General features: G+C 35.3%; 1 protein-coding gene across 3 annotated transcripts; it reads right to left on the minus strand.

The window, feature by feature from the left end:
* Positions 1 to 699: 699 nt before the first annotated feature.
* On the minus strand, positions 700 to 25,977 carry LOC124412529 (mitochondrial carrier protein Rim2). 3 transcript variants are annotated; one of them, XM_046892480.1, is made up of 6 exons: positions 25,519 to 25,977; positions 23,063 to 23,248; positions 22,055 to 22,314; positions 11,522 to 11,640; positions 5,006 to 5,228; positions 700 to 2,342 (listed from the first exon to the last, which is right to left on the minus strand). In XM_046892480.1, the coding sequence occupies exons 1-6, from the start codon at positions 25,557 to 25,559 to the stop codon at positions 2,074 to 2,076; spliced, it is 1,098 nt and encodes a 365-aa protein (XP_046748436.1). In that variant the 5' UTR covers positions 25,560 to 25,977; the 3' UTR covers positions 700 to 2,073. The 3 variants fall into 3 exon arrangements, with proteins under 3 accessions (XP_046748436.1, XP_046748454.1, XP_046748446.1); XM_046892498.1 differs by having other exon boundaries at positions 23,063 to 23,153; positions 25,519 to 25,974; XM_046892490.1 differs by having other exon boundaries at positions 23,063 to 23,317; positions 25,519 to 25,974.
* Between the last annotated feature and the right edge of the window lie 178 nt (positions 25,978 to 26,155).

Below are 26,155 nucleotides of genomic sequence, written 5' to 3' on the forward strand. Positions count from 1 at the left end.
TTTATATAATTTGTAACCGGTTATTTGGCACCTTTCTATCTATCATGAAGATTATTATAATAATGAAATGAATATATTTCCTCGACATTTTCATATTTTTCACATTTTTTTTTTTTTTTTTTTTTTTTTAAATAGGTACATTTTTCATTATTTAGTCTTGTTTTTGAATTCGTTAATTATCAACGTTTTAAATTAACTAATCACTGATAAACTAAAATCACAGATTCTCGTTCGTCTCGCCTATTCATCATACAATATAGATATAATGTATATATAATATCTGCTAATAATTATCTGCAACGTATGCACATATTATTACACATTTTTAATTCTCGTCGATTCAACTTTTTCATTCATTTCTTTATTCATTTTAGCAATGTTTGCTCAGTTTTCTTCACTATAATTAAAAACAGCTTTTACATGTAACTACGTAAATAATATTATCTTTCGAGGGAACTTTCTATTGTATCTCTTAAGTCTGATTTTTATTTTACATAAGTACAATACTTATAGAGGAGATAAAGCACAGCGAGTGTTTCGGGCAGTCGAGGGAGAAAATGCAAAAGAACCAATTTAATACCTGTATAAAAACTCAGCAAATCATCTTATACAACGATGTTGATGTGTTTAATTCGTGTATGATGGATTCACAAATAATCGATGATTTTTACCAAACTACAAATTGCTTTTTTACTTTCACCCCGAGTTGCCAAACATCAGTTTTTGCAGAGTATATTATTCGCCACAGATGCATGCTGATTATGCATCGTGGGTATATGTACACGTTGTATATACACAAAGTATACTTATTGATATTATATTGAACTCTTTTTTTTTTTTTTTTGTTTTTTTTTTTGTTTTTAATTTCTAGTTTTTCTCGATTCACGATTATACAGACTATACAGGATATACTCATCATTACAAGTCTACGTTACAAATTATTCGATTTTATTTACAAACGGAGATCCATACGTTGATAGCGTTCTATTTAGATACAGTCAACGGGGAACTCATGAGTTATCAAGTTGTGCCCAAAAACAGTCTCGAATCAAATCCAAATTTAGAGAGTCAATGGTTTAAAGCATAGGTTTATAAACACCCAAAGAAAAATATAGTGAAAATCTAATTTGAAAGGGAAAGAAAAAAAAATAGACTGAATAGAAAATATAAATTGCTTCTAACTCACTAGGTCACTACAGATTTTTTCCCCCCCCTATAACCGCCTGTGATAAACATTCCCAAATTGAATTTGTTCTCATGTACAGTCACTTCCGACACTTTATAACTTGAGACCCATGCAAGAATTTTCCTTTTACCTATAACAGCCTAGTTAAGGAATCTATATACTTTGCGACAGAGTTGCCGTAACACAATTTGAATTAAATTGAGGGAGAAAGTTGATTAAAAATTTATGATTTTATATTGAACAATAATAAACAAAAAAACTCATTTCCTATCTTTCCTTTGTTTTCGTACCGCCATATGAACTCTAACTTTTTTTTATCTATCCAACGTAACAACATTCATGGAAACAGAGTAGAGAAACTGCAATTTAGTCTAATCGTCAAATATTACATGAACCGTCGACCGATAGGCACAAAGTACAGAAAAGTAAAAATAAAGAACAAACTATCCAAATAGAAAGTGAGATGAAAATTGACTAGTGGAAATAAGTTTGGATGGTATACATCCCATAATTTATGCATTGTTTTACATACTCTCTCCCTCGACAGTAATTCAGTAAAACGGATGTACAATTATCATCGTATAAAAAATTTGTATCGATATTCATTACATTATTATTCATTAGGTGTTTGTGGCTGTGGTTCGGGTTCTCTGTCGATTAATCTCACTTTTAAACCTCACCTCGACGGATATCCAACTCCATCTAGGCACATCAACGGCCAAGCAACATGAACCCGGAGCTGAATATCAGCCCAACGTTTCTGCGACGTAATTTTCGAACCGAAAATTTTTTCGTACGTTCGAAACACGTCGACGCGAATTTTGACGGTCAAAACGCAAGCCCCCGTCACTCCTGTTTCAGGATTAGTCGGGGGTAACCAGCAACTCCTAGGCAAGTTCTCTCTTAGTCTTGGCTTCCGTGTAGAATTGGGTTGTAGACGACGGGGCCGAGGGTGTCTGGAACTGACGAGTCAAAACGTAGACCACCGCTTCATACGTTGCCATCATTATGGCTGTGTTTGGAATTTGTCGCACCAGCTGAGTTGCCAAACCCCTGTACATCCCCCTGGGACCTTCCTCCGCGCACACCGTAGACAACGTCTGCCAGAATGTTCTATACTTCGTACCCTCCTCTCGAAGACGCGTTCTCGCCACCTCTGAGTAGTTCCATAAAAAAAATGAAAAATTAACAAATTAGTAAATCAACGACAAAGAAAATAGGTCAAGGGATGATCAAGTAAAGTCGATAACTTAAAATTGATTTCACGATACTCTAAATGTTGTTATAGGGTTAAATGACTTAGGATCACGTTTCGAAACTTTGCTCACCCTCCTAGCCGATCCCTCCCCCCAAAAAAAACAGAAAAAAAAACTTTATACACGACTTATTACAGCAACGTACATAATAGTTAAGGAATGAAACATCCTTATCGTTATCAGTGTAAATATATGTGGAAGAAAGAGCTTCTTTCCCCCACGCAAAGACGGCGTGCTGTAAGAGGCATTATTTTACTACGCTGAAATACTATGCGACTGTAAAAAAGCGCACAAGTATCAGATTGTATCTGCAACTGTTCGGCCGCATGAATATCACGTGTCTACATTGTTCTTCGTCTAGACCGTGTGCGATAAGATTTGATTTAGAGACGATGCAGTGGTAAACATCGTTTTTGGAACGTATGACGTTTCGTCGTCTTATACGTGTATCATATAGTTGTTACGATCGTAATACCGGGATCCGGAGTATCGAACCATGCCATCCGAAGACAAAAAATATGCCGCTCGCCAACTGCGTCGTATTCAATTATAAACGTATTTTTTATGCTGTATTTTAGCTCGCATTGATTCAACGTTAAAAAATATTTGTCCAACATCTTACGCGGAAGTGTTCGTGCATTGTTATTAGTGCATTTCACGTAAGAAAATCAGCTGATAACCCAGATCGACGCCATCTTGCCCCTGCATACTTTGGACCCCACAAACGTTTATCCTGATTATACCGTCTCTGTTAAATATAATATCGAATGAGGAAAATACGTAGAGATAAATAAAATATTCTACGAATGTTTGATGTTATTGTCACATATTCATCACGAGTTGTTTGTGCCGAGTGAATGTAAATTCTATTTTCAGCTAGAAATGTTTACACGGGAAACGAAGTATGGAATTTTCAAAATTTTAGAATCTATATGAGACTGAAGTTTGTAACGTTATTGTAACGATGCATCTTTAGAGGAACTCGTTACATTGCAACTTGAGGTGATTACCTGAAATTTAGTGAATCGTTGATAAAGCCCCAACAAAAAACTCTGATTTGGTAAATTCAACGTCTCCGCTCATTCCAAAGGTACAAAATAGTAATTTCCGTTTCAACGATTCGATACACATTCACACTCCTAACTTCAGCCTCGTGATCTATCTAATGGCGTTCTTAAACTCGAATTACAGATCAAATCCGTTACACGACACGAATTAATATTTAAATTTCGATTATCACGTGACAGAAATTACTTATATCTAATCGAGGTAAAAATTGACACCCACTATGACATCCGCATGCATTATGCATGGATAAATAAGCCGCGCGTGGAATAGCATAGCTCTGCAGGTTACGACGCCACAGATAAATAGCTTAAATCTATCTTTAGATCAACCGGGCGAATATCCAGAGGTCTTGTCGTAACGCAAGCCAAGCAGCAGCAGCAGAGGCAGCAGGTAGATGAAGGAAGAGGAAGAGGAAGAGGAAGAGAAGGTGACGTCCCAAATCATCCAAGTGTCCTTCGTTCCACCAAAGTGATACAAATTTCATCAACGATTCAATATTACGCCATTTCTCTATCCTCCTCGGTCATCCGTCTAGCTCTCTGCTAAATGTGCGAATTTTAAAAGACGGCTGATTGATTCGAGGCCAAGGTCAAGGTCAATGTTGAACGTGATCCACGCCGCCGTTATTACTTAATTCATAGATCCTCACGTGCTGTATTTTTTCGCACATTTCACACGCGGTGTAACGTTTCGCGTGTTTGCATTGGCAGTCGAGTGCAGAACAGCAGTTCGGCCTTTGGAGGCCAGGTGGAAAATCGCACGCGACCTTCAGGCTACGTTTATTGTTATTATTATTTTTTCTCTCTTTTTTACATCCTCAATTTACCAGATGAAAAGGAAAATTATTATATATTCAATCCGAGAGTGAAAATTTGAGTATTCGCAACAAATTTCGACTGTCAATTTTTTTTCGTGATTTTCGTCTCATTGTCAATTTATACAGTTTTCTTTTCGACGATATTGACTGATAAGAATTCCCGAGTTTATAATATGCGAAAATGTTAATTTTTATTGCTGTCCAAAAATAACTCGAAAATGGTTTCGTTTGTTCGGATTTACTTAGCGTAGGACTGATCAGATTTTGACCAAAATTGGCCGAACCATGTAAAAGTTTTTTGTAAAAATGAAAATCTCCCAGTAAAAACTTGTTATTTGCAAATGTGTGTGAACCCTTCGTATAATTTTTCTTCTTTCCCGAACTACAATATTGCAGAACGATTCGTCAAGTATCGAGACTTTCCCAATCACTGAAAAGCTGTGGTTGTGATAAAAATGAAATTTAGTAATAATAAAAAAAAAAAAAAAAAAAAAAAAAAGACGCGGATAAAAATTCACTTCAAATGTAAAAGTACATTTTATATTTTGCTCCTGCATAATTTAATCATCGATTATGAAGTTCGATTAAATTTTGCAAATAAAAATGCAATGAGATCTGATTGAGGACTGATCACGATCACACACGCACACACGTCGATGATCATCGATCTTTTCTTACCATGCGGATATGCGATGCAGGAAGCGATAGTTTTCGAGAAGGCGCCAGCAGCCATGAACTCGAGAAAGTCTCGCGACGTCTTCGAGTTGGCGTCGAAATTTCCTGAACGAGTCCGATGCGTCGTTAGCCAGGTTTTGACGGCCTCGTAAATAACGAAGTGTACAACGGTCTCGCTAATGCCCATATAAGAGGCTGTGATCCCCTTGTAGAAGCCGATCAACCCCTGAAAAACGAATTCAAACGTTGAGTTGTAGGATCTTGAAAATTTGATGCGTTTAATTTTCCCAACGAAATCCGAGTACCTAAACTAATAATATATTTAAAAAATTTTTAATTTTTTTTTACCCACATTTTACAGATCAGTGCAAATCACGTGCAAAGGCAGACAGCAAACAATTAATTACCACTGGATTGTAGAGTGTGTAAAAAAAAAAAAAACATACATCGTAAGACAATTTATGGTTACGTAAATTCTAATGACACAACCGTGGATGATATATATTGTTACATAAATAAACTATATTATTATATACGTCATTTGCAATTTTTCCATTCGTTTATTAAAATAATACCGGTTTTTAACAAATCTTTTTAACGAACTTTCGGCGTAATTATAAATTGAGTTAAAAGTGCTGAATCGATAATACTTCGGCTCTTATTACGCAAACGTTCACGTGATTCAAGGTCGTGCAAGTTTCTATGCATAATTTCTTGGTCTGATTGTGAGTTAATGAGGGTTAAAAATAGATTTGGGACAGGAAATATAGGTATAATATGTCGCAAACGCTGCATCGTAAAAGTAGTGAATTATAGGGATAAAGTATTGATTTATTTCGTCGTCTCAACGATCTTGGTACCATGTAATTATTTAAATGTTCCGAATTTAATAAATGAGAATAATAATAATGAAACATAAACAAATAAATAAATAAAAAATCTACAAGTCTCAATTGAATTATTGCATTTACTTAGAATTAATTTTTTCAACTGTTTGATCAACTTCCAACCATCGCAGAACTGTCGTGACGTGGCATGAAAACGAGGTCTCAGATAAAAAATAAAAAAAATTTAACACCGATAAATTTTAATCAGAACATCTAACTAGGGCGTCAAAAACGATATACGTAATTTTCGCACGCTGACTGTTATCTCGAATGATCGTTACTCAATCGATTTCTGAGTGTGTCTTAAGATTGCGACGTCACTTCAGCAGAAAAATGTTCACGAATGAGTTATTTCTTGTATTTCTTTATTTCTTTTCTTTTCGAAAAATTCGAACGGCAAAATTTTCAATATTACGTCTACTTGACTTAGCATCTAAAGAACATTTAATTATTCCATAACTGACGTTTGGTATTTTTTAAACTCTAAATGAAATTAATGTGCGTGAATTGAATTAGCACGATTTACCTTCTTACTTCAAACAAGATTTTTTTTTCCCATCAGCATAGGAAAAATCCCACGTGATATTACGATTTACGAATATTATTAAACCGGGACCCCTGACAGTGAGGAACATATAAACCACGATAAGATTGCAGCGTACAATATTGTCAGTTTAAGTTCAGAGTTATAAATATCTAAATCTAGACACACGTTACAGACTTTACACAAACGCGCATTTGTAACCAGAGCCTTATTAAACGGTCAGCAATTCGCTTATTTGGTATTCGAAAGTCGATAACTCGCGCTACGGGGGTCATAGAAAAAATATTTTTATATACCATCATAATATCGAACTTGTGAGTCAATCTGTGTGAAAATTTTCTCCGTCAAGTATAACAGAAAAGAATTGCAAGAAGAGAATAAAAACTTACAAAAACGATAACACGTTGATCGATCAGTACCAATATCATTTTGCACGCGACAAGTGGGCGCAAAATTTTTTGTTGTGATCATAATTAATCCCACGCTTAAAGAAAAATAAGGATAAATGTCAATTCGTCAGCAACTTATAACGTATATATAAAAGAAAAAGATAAAAAATACTCTCGACAGAATTGCATTTAAGTAGACTTTGCGAATTGCAATTGCGATTCGCAGATCTGTTATACCTGTGGATGTGAGATTCAGGCAGGTGTTAAGTACGGTAAAGATAAGAGATAATTCACACGGCGTGAAGTTCACGTGAAATGCGCAAGGTTGTGTAGATAGATGATGATAAAAGAAATATTAAAATTTGATCAGCGTACATTAACCATATACCGGGTTAATTATTAGTACAGGTGGTCCGATATTCAACGTTACCTGCCACCTGATAATTCGTGTACATAAATATACCTGTTAGAATAATCCATCATTCTCGATCATGATATACTTAAAATTTTTTTCGAGATCTAAGGTCAAACCAGTATCTATATAGTTATACTATAAATGCACATATCGTCAAAAAATATGATGAAATTTGTAAAATGAATGGAAAAAAACATTGTTTCATTTATTTCTTTTATCGGAATTCTTTTATTACTCGACAAAATTTGGGGTCGTGAGATTTTCGTGCCGGTAAAAAAAAAAAAAAAAAAAGAAGAAGAAAAAAAAAATTATAAACGAGGATTTGGAGAGGGGAGAAAAAACTTTGCAATAAAATAAAAATATAAACTTTTAAACGAGAGATCCGAGATGACTGAATGAATTGCAGAATCCGATCTAAGAATTCAAAATAATATCTATAGAATAAGCGGACAGAATGCCTCGTACAAATGAACTGTGCGTATCAGTTTTTATCGGTCCATATCTCGCGGTAGATTCGATAATACAATTTCACACATTCTTTATGCATGTGTGAAAAGTTTTTCGTCATTCATACGTTAATCATTATATGTATGATCTGTGCCCCTAATGTTTCTTCACGTGCATATATGTGTATATGTATATATATATATATATATATATATATATATATATATATATATATATATATATACACACACACACGCATAAACGAAGAGCGACCAAGTGAGCCAATAAAAAGCTTCACACGCGACTACAGCGTGGTAAGAGCTCGGAAACGCAACTGCGGGGGGCCGGCAGTGTGTCGCACGCCACATATGAAGAGCACGAGCGACGTAACTCGGTGTAGATTTCCATCGTCGGTGTCGCGAGCCTCGCGCTGCGTTGTATCTGCAAATTGTCAGGGCATCGCGATGCAGCGAAGAGCACCGACCTCGAGACAAGATGCTAATTCATTTTATGACCAATTTGTATAGCAATAATAACAATACTAATGAGACTGCTAACGATAGTAGTAATACCAATACTAGCAGTAATATTGATAATACTAGTAGATGTACTAATACTAGAAGCAATACTAACTACTTACAGTAGTATCAGATGCTAGCAGTAATACCAATACTAGCAGTAATAATGATAATACTAGTAGATGTACTAATACTAGAAGCAATACTAACTACTTACAGTAGCATCAAATGCTAGCAGTAATACCAATACTAGCAGCAATAATGATAATACTAGTAGATGTATTAATACTAGAAACAATACTACTACTAATATTAGTATCAGATGGTAGTAGCAATAATAATAACAAAACTAGGCAATTTGTTAATACTAGAAGCAATACTACTACTAACACTAGTATCAAATGCTAGCAGCAATGATAATATCGATAATACTAGTAGATATACTAATACTAGAAGCAATACTACTACTAATGTTAGAATCAGATGGTAGCAACAATAATAATAATATACTAATTAGAAGCAATATTACTACTATATTGTCATTTGTTGATTATAGTTAATATAGATATCGCTGTAATGCTGTGATATTGAATATTTAACGGCGCCAATGTGATTGTAAGAAAAAAAAAGTGTTTTCATTCACCTATCGAAAATAGTCTTCTGAATGAAATAAGCCACCGTAGAGTGAAATTAAACAATTCTACTAAATTGTTAACCATTAAGTGGTTTTAAATGGAGAGAATCGATATCGATGAGCTTTTGTGTGTAAATTTGGTCATTCATATTTTCAGATTTTCTCAAGCTCAAGAATATTATTTATTCAAATATTACACATTTATAAATAAATCGAATTCCCAAAATTAAAATAATTAAAGCGCAGACTTAAAAATTGAACTTCAAAATTTTCCCCGTTTTCCAGGTTTAAGGAAGAATAAAAAGATAATATTTATCCCTTCGACAATTTTCGGGCATAAACTTCAGTATGAATTGTAAAAATATGGAGAAAAAAACTTGATTCCATTTCATTTCCAAAAACTCGATTCAATTACATTTGACAAAATTTTTCACACTCGAAAAGCTCAGGAGGTTGAAATTGGTAAAATAATATATAAACCCGACGAATTGAACAATAAATAATTGAAAAGAATGAGAGTAAAGAGATTCGATTTTATACTTTACGGTTCGCAATGATTTCAGACATGTTCTAATTTTGCGAAATGGTGATTCATTGCAAAGAAAGGTTTCCTGAGATTATCAACGTCACGATAATGTAGCTTGATAAAAAAAATTCCGCGACATTTCCAAACTTTCCGAATTCACAGAGTTACTTCTCTCCCCTCCAAACCATAAAAAAAAAAAAAAAAAAAATTCTTTGAACGCTTTATATACAAAAAGGTTCATAAATCAGCGCCGGAGGTGAATAAATGAAGCGAAAATTCAACACACCCGGTGTATAATGTAATTGAAAGAAGTTGATACACCCGACATTGTAAGCATACCTATGCCACTTGGCAGTTGAGTATATTCAGGGTAGCGCTTGTTTGCGAGCTTAGATTTCGTTTATTTTCGGAGCAAGCTTTTCTATTCGCGGAGCATTGAGTCCATCTTGGCCGCTGGCTGGCTGGCACGTCAAGAGAGAAGAAAGAAAATTATGCACAAAGCGATTACACGTCGTCATGTTGGAACGAAATTATAAAAATTCACCGCCGTTAACAAATCTCGAAATAAATTTCTCGCGAGAAAAATTTAATTTTAAAATCGGCCTATCAAATCATTCGCGCAAAATTTCTTCCCTACTCTACAAGTATTTACTTCTACGTGCATTACGTGAATTAAAATTATAACTTTCCCTTCTTTAAAAACCATCAAAAGATGTAATATTTCCAACTATCAGTTGCAGAAACAAGTGTTGGAGCGAAAAAGAAATATAAAAAAATAAAACTATGTATTGAATGAGAAATAGTGAACGAAAAGAATTCAAGATAATGTATAACGTTATATACAGAAATAAATATTATTACTATTCTTAACCTACAGTATTTTATATATAATACATATAGATTTAAACATGTAAATATATGCAATACCACAGTGATCGATAAATTCATTCGGTCTTTTCGTTGGGATGTGTTCGCATGCTTAATCAACGGCGAAAAAGAGAAGAAGAAAAAGAAGAAGAAGAATAAGAAGGAAAAGAATAAGAAGACCACAGAGTACATGTGTAAGTAGTGTACCTAGTAGGAAAGTTCGCACCAGGCCAGACACAACAACTCAGCACGGGGCCAACTATTTAATTACCAACACCTATATGTAAAGTACGACGCACTGTTTGTCATTGATAAGAAAAAGAAAAAGAAAAAAACCGCACACACGCAAATACATATATGAAGCAATATCGTCTTACGAAACTGTGATCTACAACGTAGATCACGTTATATACGTTCCGGAACAGACGATGATTACTTAGCAATGTAATTGTCTGATCGTCGTTATTACAGTTTCTATAATGCACTATATACAAAGAGTAAATTGCTAACGACCGAATGGTTTGACGCGCATGCGTTAAAATTCTAGAGCAAGAGCAGTCGCGCTTTTGTCAGGGTGACAAACATTTTTCAGGTTACATACGTCGCGGAGGCGTGTAATCTGAATTTAAAAATGTTGGTCGCCCTGACGGAACAGCTTAGCGCATGCGCATTAACGCCGTTCAGTCACACGTTTTTCAACTCAATATTCTGGCCTAAATTTTCGTTACACGAAGGTTTTCCGGGTCGGTGATCACGATTTTGAAGTCAGAATTTTATCATTTCTAAATCCAAGATGACGGATCCGGTACAGCGGGTGTAAAATCGAAAAAACTATCAAACTTCGATGATTCTGGTCCCGAAACTTGTTACTCGGGGGTTTTTGGGGCTTTACGAAGTAACAACGATCGTTTAAAGTTGTAAATAAACTATGATAAGGCTAGGGAATGGAAATTTTTGAGTTGGGATGGTGAGCATCCGACTGTGACTGAAAGTGCTAAACCTTTCAGTCGTTGGCAGTGCACTCTGGATACGTAAAAGATGCGGGGTAAAAAGTATTCAGACAGACTCTTCGCAGATCGTTACAAAGAAAGATTTTTCTTAGCTGTACGATTTGGAATCTATTAATTGTTAGAATGTGATGAAATTTTAAGTTTTTCACCGTTTGTTGTTATTGTTTGTTGTAATTGAATGTTATTATTACAGTGGTGGAAATTTTGAGGGTTGTCGGAAATAAAGAAAAAATTGAAACATTAAAACATAAAAGAATGTGAAAATATAATCTACAAACTCACCGATTGCTGATATATCGTTTGAACGCATTTCCACGCAGTCGTTCGATTCGTATGGTGATCCAGCTGCAACCTCGTCTTGACGAACCAAATTGGATTCGTTGCCGTGCACGCGACGAAACCTGAAACACAAATTCCGCACTACCTTGTAAAAACAGGCCATATAAGACATCATAACATTTCCTTAGGAAAAGACGCTAAAAAATAAATGAAGAAATAAAAATAAGAAGCAGAGAAGTGAGAAAATTATTATGCAATGCCAGAAAATTTTTTTGAAACTAGAATTAATACACGTTTATAGTACAGGCTATTATTGTTTATCCTTTTGTAAATTGTGCAACAATTATTAGGTTATTTGTTAACGTATATTCGTATGATAATAAATATTTGCAAAGACGGTGTAAATTATTATTGACAAAAAGAAATCGACTCCCAAAGAATATGGAAATCGCAAATGTATAATTCTGCGCAAAGTAAATTCGCAGATACGATACGTTACAGCTAGTATCGAAAAACGTGCGGAACGGAGTTGCGACGATAAAACACGAGCAAATAATTTAAAAATTTTTGTTTACAGAGACGTCCGTGAAATGAGCAACTAAATATCTTCCGTCACAGCCGTCGATATGCTAAATACACATTAGACGAAAAATTTACCGTAATACAAAATATAACCTAAATTCTTTTCAGTTCGATAATCAGTCAAGTTAAAAATGAAAAGCTAACTGTATAACCAAAAAAAGAAATTAAATAATAATATTATTTAATATATATTATTTCTTTCTAACAAAGAATTTCTCCGATCTCTAATAAGACAATATAATTTTCTTCTTCTTATAATAATTTCACCACTTTTTTCATCATTATTGTTATTATTATAAAAGTACAGACATACCCATATGACCGTTAATTTGTGAAAAGAAAAACTTGGACAAAAAAAACGTGGAAGAAAAGAAGAGAGATAAAAAGAAATTGACAATATCAGTGCGTCGTGTGGAATAAATATGAGCCATATTCAAATCGGTGAAAAAATACCGAGCGTTGTATTGTACGAGGAGGTTCCGGACAACGAGATAAACATATCGAATCTCATCGCCGATAAAAAAGCCATAATCTTCGGAGTACCCGGCGCTTTTGTACCCGGATGCTCGCGTGTTCACCTCAGAGGATTCGTCGAGAAGTAATAATTTGAAGAATAGAAAGAAAAATAAAAAGAGGAAAATAAAAAACGACAAAAAAAAAAAAAAAAACGACGAGGAATCGAAATGACTGAGAAAAACTTTTTTTACCCACCCAGATCTGACGAACTCAGAGCCAAAGGATACGAGGAAATCATTTGCGTGGCTGTAAACGATCCATTCGTTTTGTCCGCCTGGGGATGGTCGAAGGGAGCGGATGAAAAAGTGAGTTTTTGAATTGATATTAATTTTGTTTGTTTATTTATTGTTTTTTTTTTAATTCTCAAAACTTTTTTTTTCTCCAGAAAATTTCTTTTTCTACTCATCTTTCTTTTTTTTTTTTTTTTTTTTTTTTTCATTTTATTTCTTGTCTCTCAAGTGAAACGAAAATTGAAAAATAAGAGAGAACGAATAGATATGAACAAGCAAAAGTTCAAGGTTGTATTACATTAGATCAGCAGCATCCCTCCTGCCATACGTAGTACATACGTGTATTGCGATAGCGAAAATCGTTGCCAAGTCTATCTCAAATAATAATAATTATTATTATTATCATCATAGTGTCACAATCGCTATAGGTGAGTGTAATTTTGTTGATTGGCAAAGATGCAATATGTTGATCTATTGATTGTAAAAAAAAAAAAAAAATAGCTCTTGGCTAGAGTAATTATAGATACCTATTTTAAACGTGTCAACCTACGTGCGTTGTGTGTTTATATAATTTGTAATTATAATCGAGATGATGATGATGATGATGATGATAATAATAATAATTATTATTAAACGAATATGAATTGAAGATAAGGAGAGAACTGATCTTTGTGATGAATGAAAATAAAACTCGACGAAAACAGTTTATAAATAAATATCCATGCATACAGTGATTCGGGTGAATTACTAAAAATAAGAGAAAAATTTATCACACACCCTCGAAAGTTCTTTTTCTTTTATTAAATCAGAGTTGTTCGGTCTTTGTCTTCTGTTATCCAAAAATGGGAAAAGTGCCAAAATTACGACTCCCGGATGTTTTGCGTTTCGCGATCAAACGCGGAGATTTCCCTACGAAGTTCTCTAAAGTCTGATTGCTTGTTCTTAAATCGATGGTTTAGCAGCTAAACTTTGTCCCTATACAATCGAATTTTGAGACTTGCAGTTTCCGAAATTTTCGTTTGATCTACGGATATTGCTTAATGCAGACGTTTGATTAGAGGATTTAATTCTCCGAAAAATACTTCCAAGATCAAATTGGTACCATTAAAGCAAAAAAAAAAAAAAAAAAGACCACAAATTTTTGGGAAAAAAATTCCATAACATTGCCAGGATTATGAATAATATGACGTAAAACCTAGTTTTTCCTGTCATTTCTACATTCGTTTAAAATTCAATTCGAATTGAGAAAAAATATAACGTAAAAAAATTATTTCTAATTCCCATGATAGAAAAGTGACATTTTCAGTTTTTTCCATGTCCAAATTAAAAATCCCCTGACAATCGCAGGTTTTTCATAACCCCTTTTAAATTCCCTGACATATTTCCAGGTTTTCCAGATTTTCCACGTGTGTACGACCAGCTTGGTGAATTTAAATGGGAAAAATTCGAGTTTCGGTTGAACGAATAGATATTGTTTGAAAATATTTATTCAAGAAAAATGTACTTTGACGAAAATATGTAAATTTTTTGCTGTGTATTTGCAAAGAGTTTATCAAATGCCACGAAAATTAAACGAACGAATAAAAAAATAAACAATTTTGCAATTCCAAAAGGAACCCCTGATACGAAGGGGTCGCCAAGTTTTCCTCACTCCTTACATTCGTAATTGTCAGGTAAGGTTGCTGGCTGACCCGATGGCAAGGTTCACCGAGGCTATGGGAATGGGTATCGAAATGCCGGAATTGGGGGGGACGAGGAGCAGACGATACTCGATGGTGACCGTCAACGGAATCGTCAAAGAAATATTCACCGACGCTGATAACGTCAAGCTGATGTGCCAAGGCCCGAAATTCTGCATTTAAATCGCATAAGGAAAATTATAGTTATTATAAAATTTTCTTTCTGCTGGAACGAAAATGAAACGTGATTGAAATATGCAAAGTATATATAAAAATCTATAACAAGATACCGAAAAGTTTGTTGTGTCTTATTAAAATGATTTTTTACTTATTAATTCAATATATAATATATTATAAAGTAACAAAAAAGATCGACGTTCCGTTTGAAGTAAAAACGAAGAAAGAACAAAAAAAAAACCAGAAATAAAAGAAATAAAATTATTTTTAACATCGAATCGCGTTTCTATGTAAATTCTCTAAGAAAGTTTATTTTTATTTATTTTTTTTTTTTACAGTAGCTTGATCGTTGCTAGAGAAAGAAAAATGGATCGGGGGAAAAACCGAAAACGATCGATCAATCGTCGATTCGATCGAATCAAGCATATTTTTTTCTCGCCTATTTTTAATTGTCCGATTGCAGGCGAGACACGGTTTCGTGGCTATTTGCCATGCGGACAGGCAGTTTCTCGCGAGAGATGTGTAAACAATTTTTGGCAAGCAGCGCTAACCGTGATTTTTTCGAAAAATAGGGCAAGGAAAAAAAATTTTCTCGGTATAAAACATATTTTTTTTGCTATCCGCTAGCCGTTCGTGCAGAAAATTTTAGAGAAAGAGGACATTAGAGAAGAATTTTTCTTCGCTTGGCAGTTGTTCGTTTTTTCGTCAAAAATTGTGCGGCTGAATATTCGAAGAATAAAAATTCTCATACTAAGAGTGTACTTTTATTTTGAATAAATAAATTCGAAGGACAAAAAAAGAAGAGAAAATTAAGAAAATCTACTTTTCTCTCTTTAATTTATATCTCCATTCTCAATGGAAATGATATTATTATAATTACAGAGAGAATGAAAAAAAATTAGATATTTTATTTATATGTATACTATAAGCTGGTTACAATGCGATCACATTGCATTACCTGCATGCTGCGTTATATCTTGTCGTGTGTATACGCATGTAAGAATAGAAAACGCAACGCAAGTCGAAACTTTCTTCGTATACATATAGATTATAATATATACGTGTTGTATCGCGATGCAATTGATGATTGAAAAAAATCGATATTAAAAACTTAAAAAACGAGTTTAAAACTATCGCGATATTTTCTATTACACGCTTGTATAGATTACGACAACGTCTAACAAGAATCACCGCATTATATAAATATGAAAAAAAAATTAAATAAAATTTCTGAAATTTTCCAGACCCGTAAAAAATGAAAATTTATTTACACTTCACAAGCTTGAAAAATCGTCCGAGTAAAAATTTCAATTTCTCCCGTAGCCACGCGTATTTTAATCAACATTTCGCACACAAAGTGCAAAATCAGTGAAAACCGCTTGTCAAATGTTGCGCCAAATGAGAGTGAAAGAAATAATAAAAAAATAAAATAAAATAAAATAAATAAAATATATATATATATATACACAGATGTACATATGTATGTACGTTTGTCTATAGCTATAAACAATTTGCAGATTCATCGATGATTCCCCGGAATAAAGAAGAAAAAAAAACGAAGAAAAAGGGGGGGGGGGGGGGGGAGAGCGAAGCGAGAAAAAACAAATATTCAACTAGCGCGAGGTATCGACCTACTTCTGACCCGTCCAAAGCACACAGGCCAATGCACCTTGGCAGTTTCTCTCTCATATATATATATACATACATATATATCATATGTATGTATGTATACACATCCATATATATATATATATATATATATATATATATAATGTATTCTTGAATGCAGAAGCTGTTTAGCAGAATTGAGTTTCAGTCAACGAATGTTAGCGTGCTTCTTTCCCCATTGCACCGACTAATCAGAATCTAAATTAGAAACTAATTATTTATAGATTCGTGCAACTGCGTGAAAGTTTTGAAAAACAACTTTGTTTCGCGGGCGCGCAAAAGACATGAAAAAAAAACAAAAAAAAAAAAAAAAACGTCAGAAACAAAACGAAAAATCAACTGAAAATCAAAACATCTCAAACGTCACGCACACGCACGCACAGCTCGACCGTTGCAAGTATAAAATACACATTTCCGTCGTTTTCGACGTGTGCTATGGTTAAAATATGTGCCCACATACACACACACACACAAAGTATATACAAGAAAAAATGGCGGAATGCCAAAATAAACAAAAAATGATTATTTATCCGATTAGATAGGATAGATAAATACATAAATGGAACAAGATACGATCGACTTTCCTTTTGTCGCTTCTCAACGAAATTTTTTCGCGGTATCCGTTCCACGTGGAGGGGGGGGGGGGGGGGGGGAGGGGGGGTAGATGGTTAATTTTTGCCACGAATGTACACATCATGCGATCTAAATATCAAAATCCGTCAATTTTCTTAATTACACGGTAAATGTCAGCAATATTATCTAACTATTGTATCCGTGTACATATACATACGTATGTACAATATTGTATGCGAAAAACATTGAAAAAAGTACGGTGCAACGGTCTGTCTGAACTTTGAAAATTCGTACTTAACTTACAATTAGACCAGCTGCACTGGCCAGGTTTGAAATTTAAGATTTACATCCAAAAAAAAAAAGATGAAAAATAAATAAAAAAAACCACAACAAAAATCAACATAATACATAAACATTATATATATATAAATTATTATACGCGATGAATGAAGACATGAATATAGTCAGGCGAAGACTAGAACGACCTTGCATTTTTATAATAATAAATCGGGCTAAGGGCGTCTAACGTAAACACGTATAGCCTAAACATATTATGCCCAGGCATATATATATATATATATATTATAATTCGTGATATTTTCATTTCAATACTGTAGAACACAACTGACCGTTTAAACTTACTCATGTATATTTTCGATGATCACTGTTTCGAAACAGAAGTGTAAAAGCGAACAAAATGATTGAAAAAAAAAAAAAAAAAAAAACTGAAACAAAAAAAATATGCTCTACATCTCAAGAGATGAAACTTGAATATTTTTTTTTTATCCACGTTGTTCATTGTAATCATTCCTTACGTGTCATACATAACTCGAAATTCCTCGTCATTGGTATGTAAGGGGTAAAAGAAAAAAAAAAAAAAAAAAAAAAAAAAAAAAATTGCTCAACGAGTATTTATTTTTACATTTGCTCGGAAATTTTTTTTTTTTTTTCTTCTTCTTCATCGTCGTTTAGAAGGAGAAGAAACGACGAGAGGAGAGTCTAAGGAAACGGTCGGCCTTGACCTCGATATTTCGCCATGTATGTGAATACACACGCTGAGAGACAGGCGTAGATACGAGGTAATTAAGAACATACGCTTGAGCATACAACGTGTGTGTGTATGCGTGTGTGTACATATACGCATGCATAATATATATATGTATATGTAAAAAGCCGCATATACCTGTGTGTAAAATAATTGACTCGGTTATATCGACAGATAAAATTGTACTAATAATAAAAAAAAAAAGGCCGGCTGGATTAAGCCTTGACGTGTGTAGTTTTTACGCAGCGATAATACAGTATACGTATGTGCATACCTATAATATGTATAACGCGTTAATAATATTGTAAAGCTGTTTGATCAGAAATTTGTAATCAATCGAGAGTCAACGTACCAACATAATTATTTTACCTACCACCAAGTATCATTGTGTACACGCGGGTAAAGATTATAACAATATGAACATTATACACATGACGTCGCAGCTATTGTCTGTAAATATATTATATTTATTCAACTTATCAAACGATTAACCAAAAATTTTATTTTCATTATCTTTTCACATACGCAGTTTTTATTTATATATATATATATTATAAATAAGTCAAATAATTATAATATGTACACGTAAACAAAAGAAATTCCTTTTCCTTTTCGCGATATCTCGTAGATATTCATAATACTCTGTACAGTGATGAAGATGATGATGATGATGATGATAATAATAACAACAACAATATAATTACGTTTTAACAATAAGACCGAAAAAGATAATCGAATTAATTAGTTAAGCGTTTGGAAAAAGTTTGAGAATTGGAAAAAAAAAAAAAAAAAAAAAAAAAATTTGAGAAACTACGAGTGTTAAGTGCTGCAAATTGACGAAAAAAATAAAATCACGATACGTGGATATATGTATGGACAATATATCTGTATATAATACACGTTGCACACGTAATAACAGACATGGTGTAAAAAGATTTCATTGAGATCGACGGTTTGTATAATATTAGACTGTTATTGCGACTGTCGAACATCACCGGTTGTCTCACAATCAGATGATATTGATATGTACACTCGGCCGCAGTTATTCTGAGACTGATAATTTTTCCAACAAGTCGGTTACGTTGGCAATGCAGAGTTAACCTGCAGCGCCATCACCGGCCGATCGCGAAACAGGATCAATCTTTGTAAAACTAACCTAAACTGTTACGGTAAAATCTAGCACAATAATACGTAATTCGACGGTTTCATTTTTTTTTTTTTGACCACAGTTATAAGCCGTACAGTCTATGTACAAAGTATAATTCGACGATCATGGATTACGCCATCTTTGCAAAGATAATGTGACCCTAAAATACAAAATTCGACGCTTATAGGTTATGTTCTGTTTACAAAGATAATTTAACCTTAAAACACAAAATTCGACGATCACGGGTTACTTTGTGTTGACAAAGATAATCCAACACTAAAATATGAAATTCGACGGTCACGGATAAGGTCGTGTTTACCAAGATAATCTGACCCTAAAATCCAAAATTCGACGATCATGGGTTACGTTGTGTTTACAAAGATAATCTGACCCTAAAACACAATATTCTACGGTCACGGATCATGATGTTCCCTTTCCAAAAATGAGGTAGTTTCGCGGCTGGCCGTCGGTGGCGCTGCGGCTGATTTTGCATTGCCAACGTAACGGACGTTGAAGAAATTAACCGCTTAAAAATGACTGCGGCCAAGTGTACGCTGCATACCTATATATATATATATATGTACATACATAAGGCGAGGTACAATAATAACACAAGAGCCAGAGAGGAGGTACATAAATAGAGACATAACAACGATCGCGTAATAAGACAACGTCTCATACAGTATGAAACTACGTATGTACTGATATAGTATATTGATGCTGGTGCTGCAGCGGTTGGACGAAACCACCGACAAGCGCCAATCAAGCGCCAATCGGAAGTTGTCTGTATAGCGATACACATATGCGTAGTCACATACATAATGCAGGATTGTGTGTACGTAGACGTGAAATTATACAACCCCAAAGATACGGAGTATCTAAAAATATAACTTGTCGACCAATCGCCGTCGCTTAACAACACATTAATTGTTGTTTCACATTCCTAGCATCCTGCGTGCATATGATTGATTGCTATTCAATATATCGAATAACTGCGTAGATCGCGATTACGATCTTACTCAGCATTGTAAAATCTATTTCACCGTATATCTATTTACGTAGCATACATATACTGTACATGAAATTATTCTTATTGTTTAAACATTTTACAATCTATTACTTACTCGAATAATTATCGAACTACGGATGGGGTCTATTATATTTGCTTACCTGAATTTAAAATAGATCCGCTCTTGGTACAGGTAGCTGCACAAAATTTGCGAACGTTTGTTGTTTACCGCACCGAATGCAACGCACTTAAAAATACCCTGCGTTTAACACCATATCGGATAACAGCGTAATTCAAGTTCCGACATACGTGAATATCGCGATAAAAAGCGATTGAATTGCGTTACGATGTTGTTGTTGTTGTTGTTGTTGTTCTTGTTGTTATTGTTGTTAAGATAACCAACGATCAATTAATCATTTTCAGATATGATATAAATAATTTTAAAGTATGATTTAATTTGCATTTTTTAAATTCTAACGACCAGATTTTCGAACAACAACAAGAACAACAAGAGCGGCACAGCTGCGCCCGAGGCCCCAAACTGACATGAATGGAAAATGGGGCCTGAAGGGTCTGAAGGCTGAGTCTTTCACGTGCCTACGTGACTCGGTAAACGTACGTGTAGCAGACGACGCTATTTGAGGACGAAGAGCGGTTCGGCTTTGAATCCGGAAATAACACTGTAGCTGGTTTTGTGAATTTCTCTAATAAATCTTAGTGCATATAAAATCGAGGCATAGAATGAACAGAGACGACACAGGCATGCCAAATCTGTTTTTCCTGTTCTGTGTGTATCGTGCTAGTTTAGTTATAAAAAGTGCGAGTCATTAATATTGACGTTTCTAAATACGCGAGAGCACTTAGAAATCAATCTAAAGAAAGAGATGAATTTAAAAGAGGGTAATCACATAGGTATATATGTGAGAAAATAAACTAAAATAAAATAAAGATAATAAAATGAAAATAAAAAATTGTGTAACACACGCAGGGGGTTTTTCTTGCATTATTTTCATGATTAATTAGTTATTATTGTGACGTTAATGAAACGGCGATATCGGCAAAGTGAAACTCGGAGGGATATTGGAGGACGGCTTATCGTCGCGCGGCGGGTAGCAAAGTGCAAAATTGCGGGATAACAGTGAAACTGGATATTGTACCGAAAACCGGTGCTCACTGGAATCGTGACGTAGCAAAAGCTGCGACCCTATTGCTATCCGGTTATCGGCCGTCATTCAGCTGCAGCGATCTAACGGTGCATATACGTACATAATTATCGCAAGTTGTCTATATTTCTTGCATATTATTTTGTATACACAAGCGAGCAAGAATAAATAAATAAATAAATAAATAAATAATAATAACCGGTGCGATATTATATATGGTTCCAGTTTGTTATATACACGCGCTATATATACTATATATCGTAAGCAGTTTATCGACGTTTCTTTTTTCTTCTTTCGATTTTACCCTGACTCGCTGATATTATATTATTAGTATATTATAAACATAATTTATTTATCACACTTTCAGTACGTGTCTCTCTATAATATAAGTGCAGTAGAATCCGGTGTTTACTAACATGTAAAATCGAAATTTCCCAAGTATTTCCAGCTTTTCCAAACGATTTGAAAATTTTTTCACCTGCATGTGCAGAAGACATACTTTTTCTTTCAAATGATCCCTAGATAAAATTACAGTTCCAATGATTTCAAGAGTATTTGAAGTATTTTCATTTTCTTTTATCCCAAATGTTTCAAAAGAAGAGGAAAAAACAAAAAAAAAAAAAAAAACACTCGCACTTGTGAAAAAAAATTCCCTGATTTCAAAAAGGTTGAAAATTATTCCAAAATACAGAAAAAATCGTATGAAAATGGGGAATAAAAATTACGATCAATCACAGCTGCACTTACCGGCTGCCGATGCGGAGCACACGTGAACTATCGGGCTGTCAGGTGGTAAGACCGAATTGAAGAACGATTTGCTTTGCGAGTAGGTGCAGAAGTATATCGCTCTGGAAGGTGCGACGCCGACCAAGTTTGGTCCTAGCCCTTTGAAGAGGGCCCGCGGGCCCTCGTTCTCGACAATGAACCTCAGGCACGCAACAAGGCCCGGCGGCCTGTGTGGAGGAGGTGGAGAGACGCCGCAATGGGACAGAGCCACCATGGAGTACCTATAAAAAAACGTCGTGTTTCTGTTTCTTGTCTTTTTTTTTTTTAGAATATTACTTGTTTGATGGTATGACTTGATGTTTCACTGGAATTTTCGGTTAATTAGATTTGATATTCTTCAAGAAAATATGCACTGTGTTTATCGGAAAGAAATACACTTTCCAATGGTGAAAGAATCATCGAAATCGGTTGAACGGTTTCTGAGATAAGCGATAACAAACAAACAAACAAACGCTCTTTTCTCATGTGGTCGACGTTAGTAACGTTATCGTAACAAAACATCGGGGGAAAATCACTGTTATCTTAATTTTACAATAATATTTAAGGAATCAAGATTCCGAAATATGAGAGTTTTTTCTTTTGTAACGGTTTACTGAATTTCAGGTAATTTCAAAATCGAAAAATAACGGTTTTTCCTCAGCATAAATCGTTACGATAACGTTACTAACTTCAATACGATCTGTTCTCTCTCTCTCTCTCTCTCTCTCTCTCTCTCTCTCTCTTTTTTCAATACAGTAATGCAGTTATACTTAGAGACTGAAGTTAACAACGTTAACCTAAAGAAACATGAGGGAAAAACTGCTGTTTCGCAATTTTATTAATAGTACTAAATAAAGTAGTTGAGTTTTCAAAAGATGAATATATATTATTTCTTGTTAAAATTGCAAAACAACAACGATTTTTTCCGAACTGTAAACCGTTAGAACGTTAACGTTACCAATTTCATCTTCATGATGTAGTTTCATCTACCTTGGATATCCGCCGGTGCATAATCTCCTCCTTTGCTGTGGCGTCGGGAAACTTTTGCAAGTAACGTGGCCGGATGTCAACTCCTTGTGCCCTGAAGGTGGGTAAAAACCAGAAGAGGATGACTGTAGCCGTGTTTTAACTACTTCCAACGGACAAGTGACTATGGCGCCTACCGTACCGGCCACCCTGCGGGCAGAGTACCATGGGGTGCTTTTCAGTCGTGTTTTTCTCTCAACTCCTTAGCTTTTTCTTTTCCTAAATACATTACACCCAAGTTCTGTACATATCAAATGGATTCTATGCCCGGTTAATAATTTGCGGATTATGTACTTTGTTTCTCGAAACTAAATGAGAACAATTTGACTATTGTATACAGTTACTGCTGTAAAAAAGCAATCCCACTTGCTAGACTTGATGATTCGTTCGTAACCATTTTGTGGCCACTGAATTGTCCGTATTTTTATTTATTTATTTATTTATTTTTATTTTTTGTTTATTTTATATGAGATTAAAATGGCGGCAAGAGTTTTTTTGAGGCTGAATAATTGCTCGAGTGCGTTTTTAAGATCGTATTATGATCAGCAATCAGCTGGTGGCTGGAATGTGGGCAGCCGCGTACATACATACGTGTGTTCATAAAATACTGCGGGAAACGAGTTGGATTGTGAACATCTGTCACTAACAACAATGCCGGTATGTCTATAGCTCGATGATAACATACTACGCGTTACGCGTTGTATTCTGTAAAAATAAGCAGGCCGAAGACTTGCGGTGTTTGGAAAGAGAGGAAAATGTAGAAAACATACAAGCTTGGAAGACGGTCCCCTTGCATAGAGATATTGCGGGATGAAATCGAACGAAAACCCGCAAATTTAAATGGTCAGTCTGAGTAATTTTCGAGCCATATCGTTGTTTTATATTCAGATTCTACGATAACTATTTACTGAAGTCTTCGCATGCTCCGCGTATGATATGTACATGAAATTTTCTATAAGCCGGTACGTAGGCCTCAGAAAAAATATACGCATTTTTGTAGGGGCTAATGGGAGAACGAAGACTGAAAAATTTTCGGCTACATTTCTTTTACGTGAGTGTACGGGTCTTTTCAGCTTTATCGCGGAGGTAAAGGAATCCGGATTTCCTTGGCCGGCTATCTATGCGTTGGGCTGTAAATTTAGCACGTGAGATTTTGTAAACAAACAATACAGGCATGTGTGTATCTACAGAGGTAACAGTTCGCGTACCGCGAAGCGGCGCCTCCTTTCGAAATCAGTTTATCGAACGCTGACTAATTTGTTGAGACGAGTACGAGCGAGTAAACTGGTTTAATGGTTACTCCTTCGAATATAGGTATGTGGAAAAAATTGAAGCTGGGTTCGTGCCCGTGAAACGAGTTCCAGAATATAACAACGGCAATTTGAACTTTAATTGTAACTTGCTGCTTCCACCTACGCGTTTCGCCAACATCGATGGCATTTTTCCACATCTACGACTCTTACCTCGGAGATAAGCAGGACGCTCCGGTTTTTGTAAAAAACCGAGGTTCCGTTCGACTCTATGTAAGCTTTGTATGTCAATGATCGAAAAAACAACATCGCATCTGTCCCGTGGCCTTCGCGGTGGCACCCGGCGCATTGCATTTGTTTTTCGATAAGGCTGAAGTTAGTAACGAAACATCAGTGAAAAAATCATTATTGCGCAATTTTAGAATAACTTCCGAGGATTTGTCTTTGCAAAATATGAGTGCATTTTATTTATCATGGTTTACTAAATTTTAGACATTCCTAGAGGTGCGGAGTAACGATTTTTCCTCAACATGCATCGTTACACAGTAACGTTACTAACTTCATTCTTATGTTTTTCGGTCATCACACGCGACAACGTTCAGGTTTTCACCCGAAACCAGAAATCAAGCTCGGAATCGATGCGACGAGTACTTACTCGTGAACCACGAGTCAATGATTCGATGATAGAATGTACATACGATTATGCTTCACGGGGGGATCACGCCGGAATTTTAATGAAAGAGAATCTATCTTTAGACTCAGCTCTGGTCGCGCAGTGATGACGATAACATAATTTCACCGTTTATAGACGTGATATTATGAAACGAACATACGCGGATGTATGTATTATTCTTTCTTCGTCCGCTGCGCACGACCACCTCCTACACCCACAACGTGCTGCGCGTTTGTATAAAACATGCGATGCATGTATCAATGTGTGTACACGGAGTAAAAGCCGAACGCGTGTGCGCGGTCGCCGGAGGTTTTATCCTAGGCTCGGCTTTACTGCGTAGAAATGACACGACGACGCACGGATGCCACGATGTTATGCACCGGGCGAGAGAGGAAAAATACGCCGGCATTTCGGCGGCGCATTATTCACGTGCAACTAATTTCTTTCGACTGAAGAGCGATCGGTGTTGGGATGAATAAATGCAGTGCTGGACCCACCCTCCGGCAACGAGGTGAATTACTGTGTCGCGCTGCGACATTCTTCGTTCCGTCTTCGTCGTCGTCGGTGGACAGAGAGGCTAGAATCCTCCGAGACGCATTCACACGCACTTGATCGGCGTATAAGCAGCACACTTTACCACATAAACAAATGATAAGATCTGACTGTATGATAATAAAAAAAAAATAAAAAAAATAAATAAATAACTTTAACCTAAACCCCCACGGGCCTCCCCGCCCAGGACACTTTATTATCTTCTATCTGTCTTTTCGGCACTGATTCGTACTTTATATGGTATATTTATATTCTTATTCAGTTAAAAAATAGAGATCACACTTCGATAATCAACGCACGACCAACATGCACTAGCCGCTGAAAACAACTGGCTTAAATTCTCGGTTCCTGGTTGGCTCTCGGGCCCTCGCTCATCCACGAACAACAACAATCGGCAGATCTCATTCAACCGTGAATATTACTCGCTGAAGATATGAAGCTTGCTCTTTTACGAAGAGGCTGACGACAAAACGCGAGGTGGCGCTTGACGAAACGCGCGAAAATTCAAAATCAAAATTCGGTGAAAATAAAGTTTATTGTATGAAATGATTTAGAACGTTACTTAGAGCATTAATGAATAAT

Source organism: Diprion similis, chromosome 2, assembly GCF_021155765.1.
Source record: "Diprion similis isolate iyDipSimi1 chromosome 2, iyDipSimi1.1, whole genome shotgun sequence".
NCBI lineage: Eukaryota > Metazoa > Arthropoda > Insecta > Hymenoptera > Diprionidae > Diprion > Diprion similis.

Bases quoted from the DNA above. Each gene is read 5' to 3' on its own strand.
- LOC124412529 (XM_046892480.1), bottom strand. From the start codon at position 25,559: ATGTCGCAGCGCGACACAGTAATTCACCTCGTTGCCGGAGG. The intron at 22,315-23,062 runs GTAGATGAAACT...GTTTTTTTATAG, and splicing joins TGCACCGGCGGATATCCAAG to GTACTCCATGGTGGCTCTGT. The intron at 11,641-22,054 runs GTAAGTGCAGCT...TTTGTGTTTCAG, and splicing joins GTGCTCCGCATCGGCAGCCG to GTTTCGTCGCGTGCACGGCA.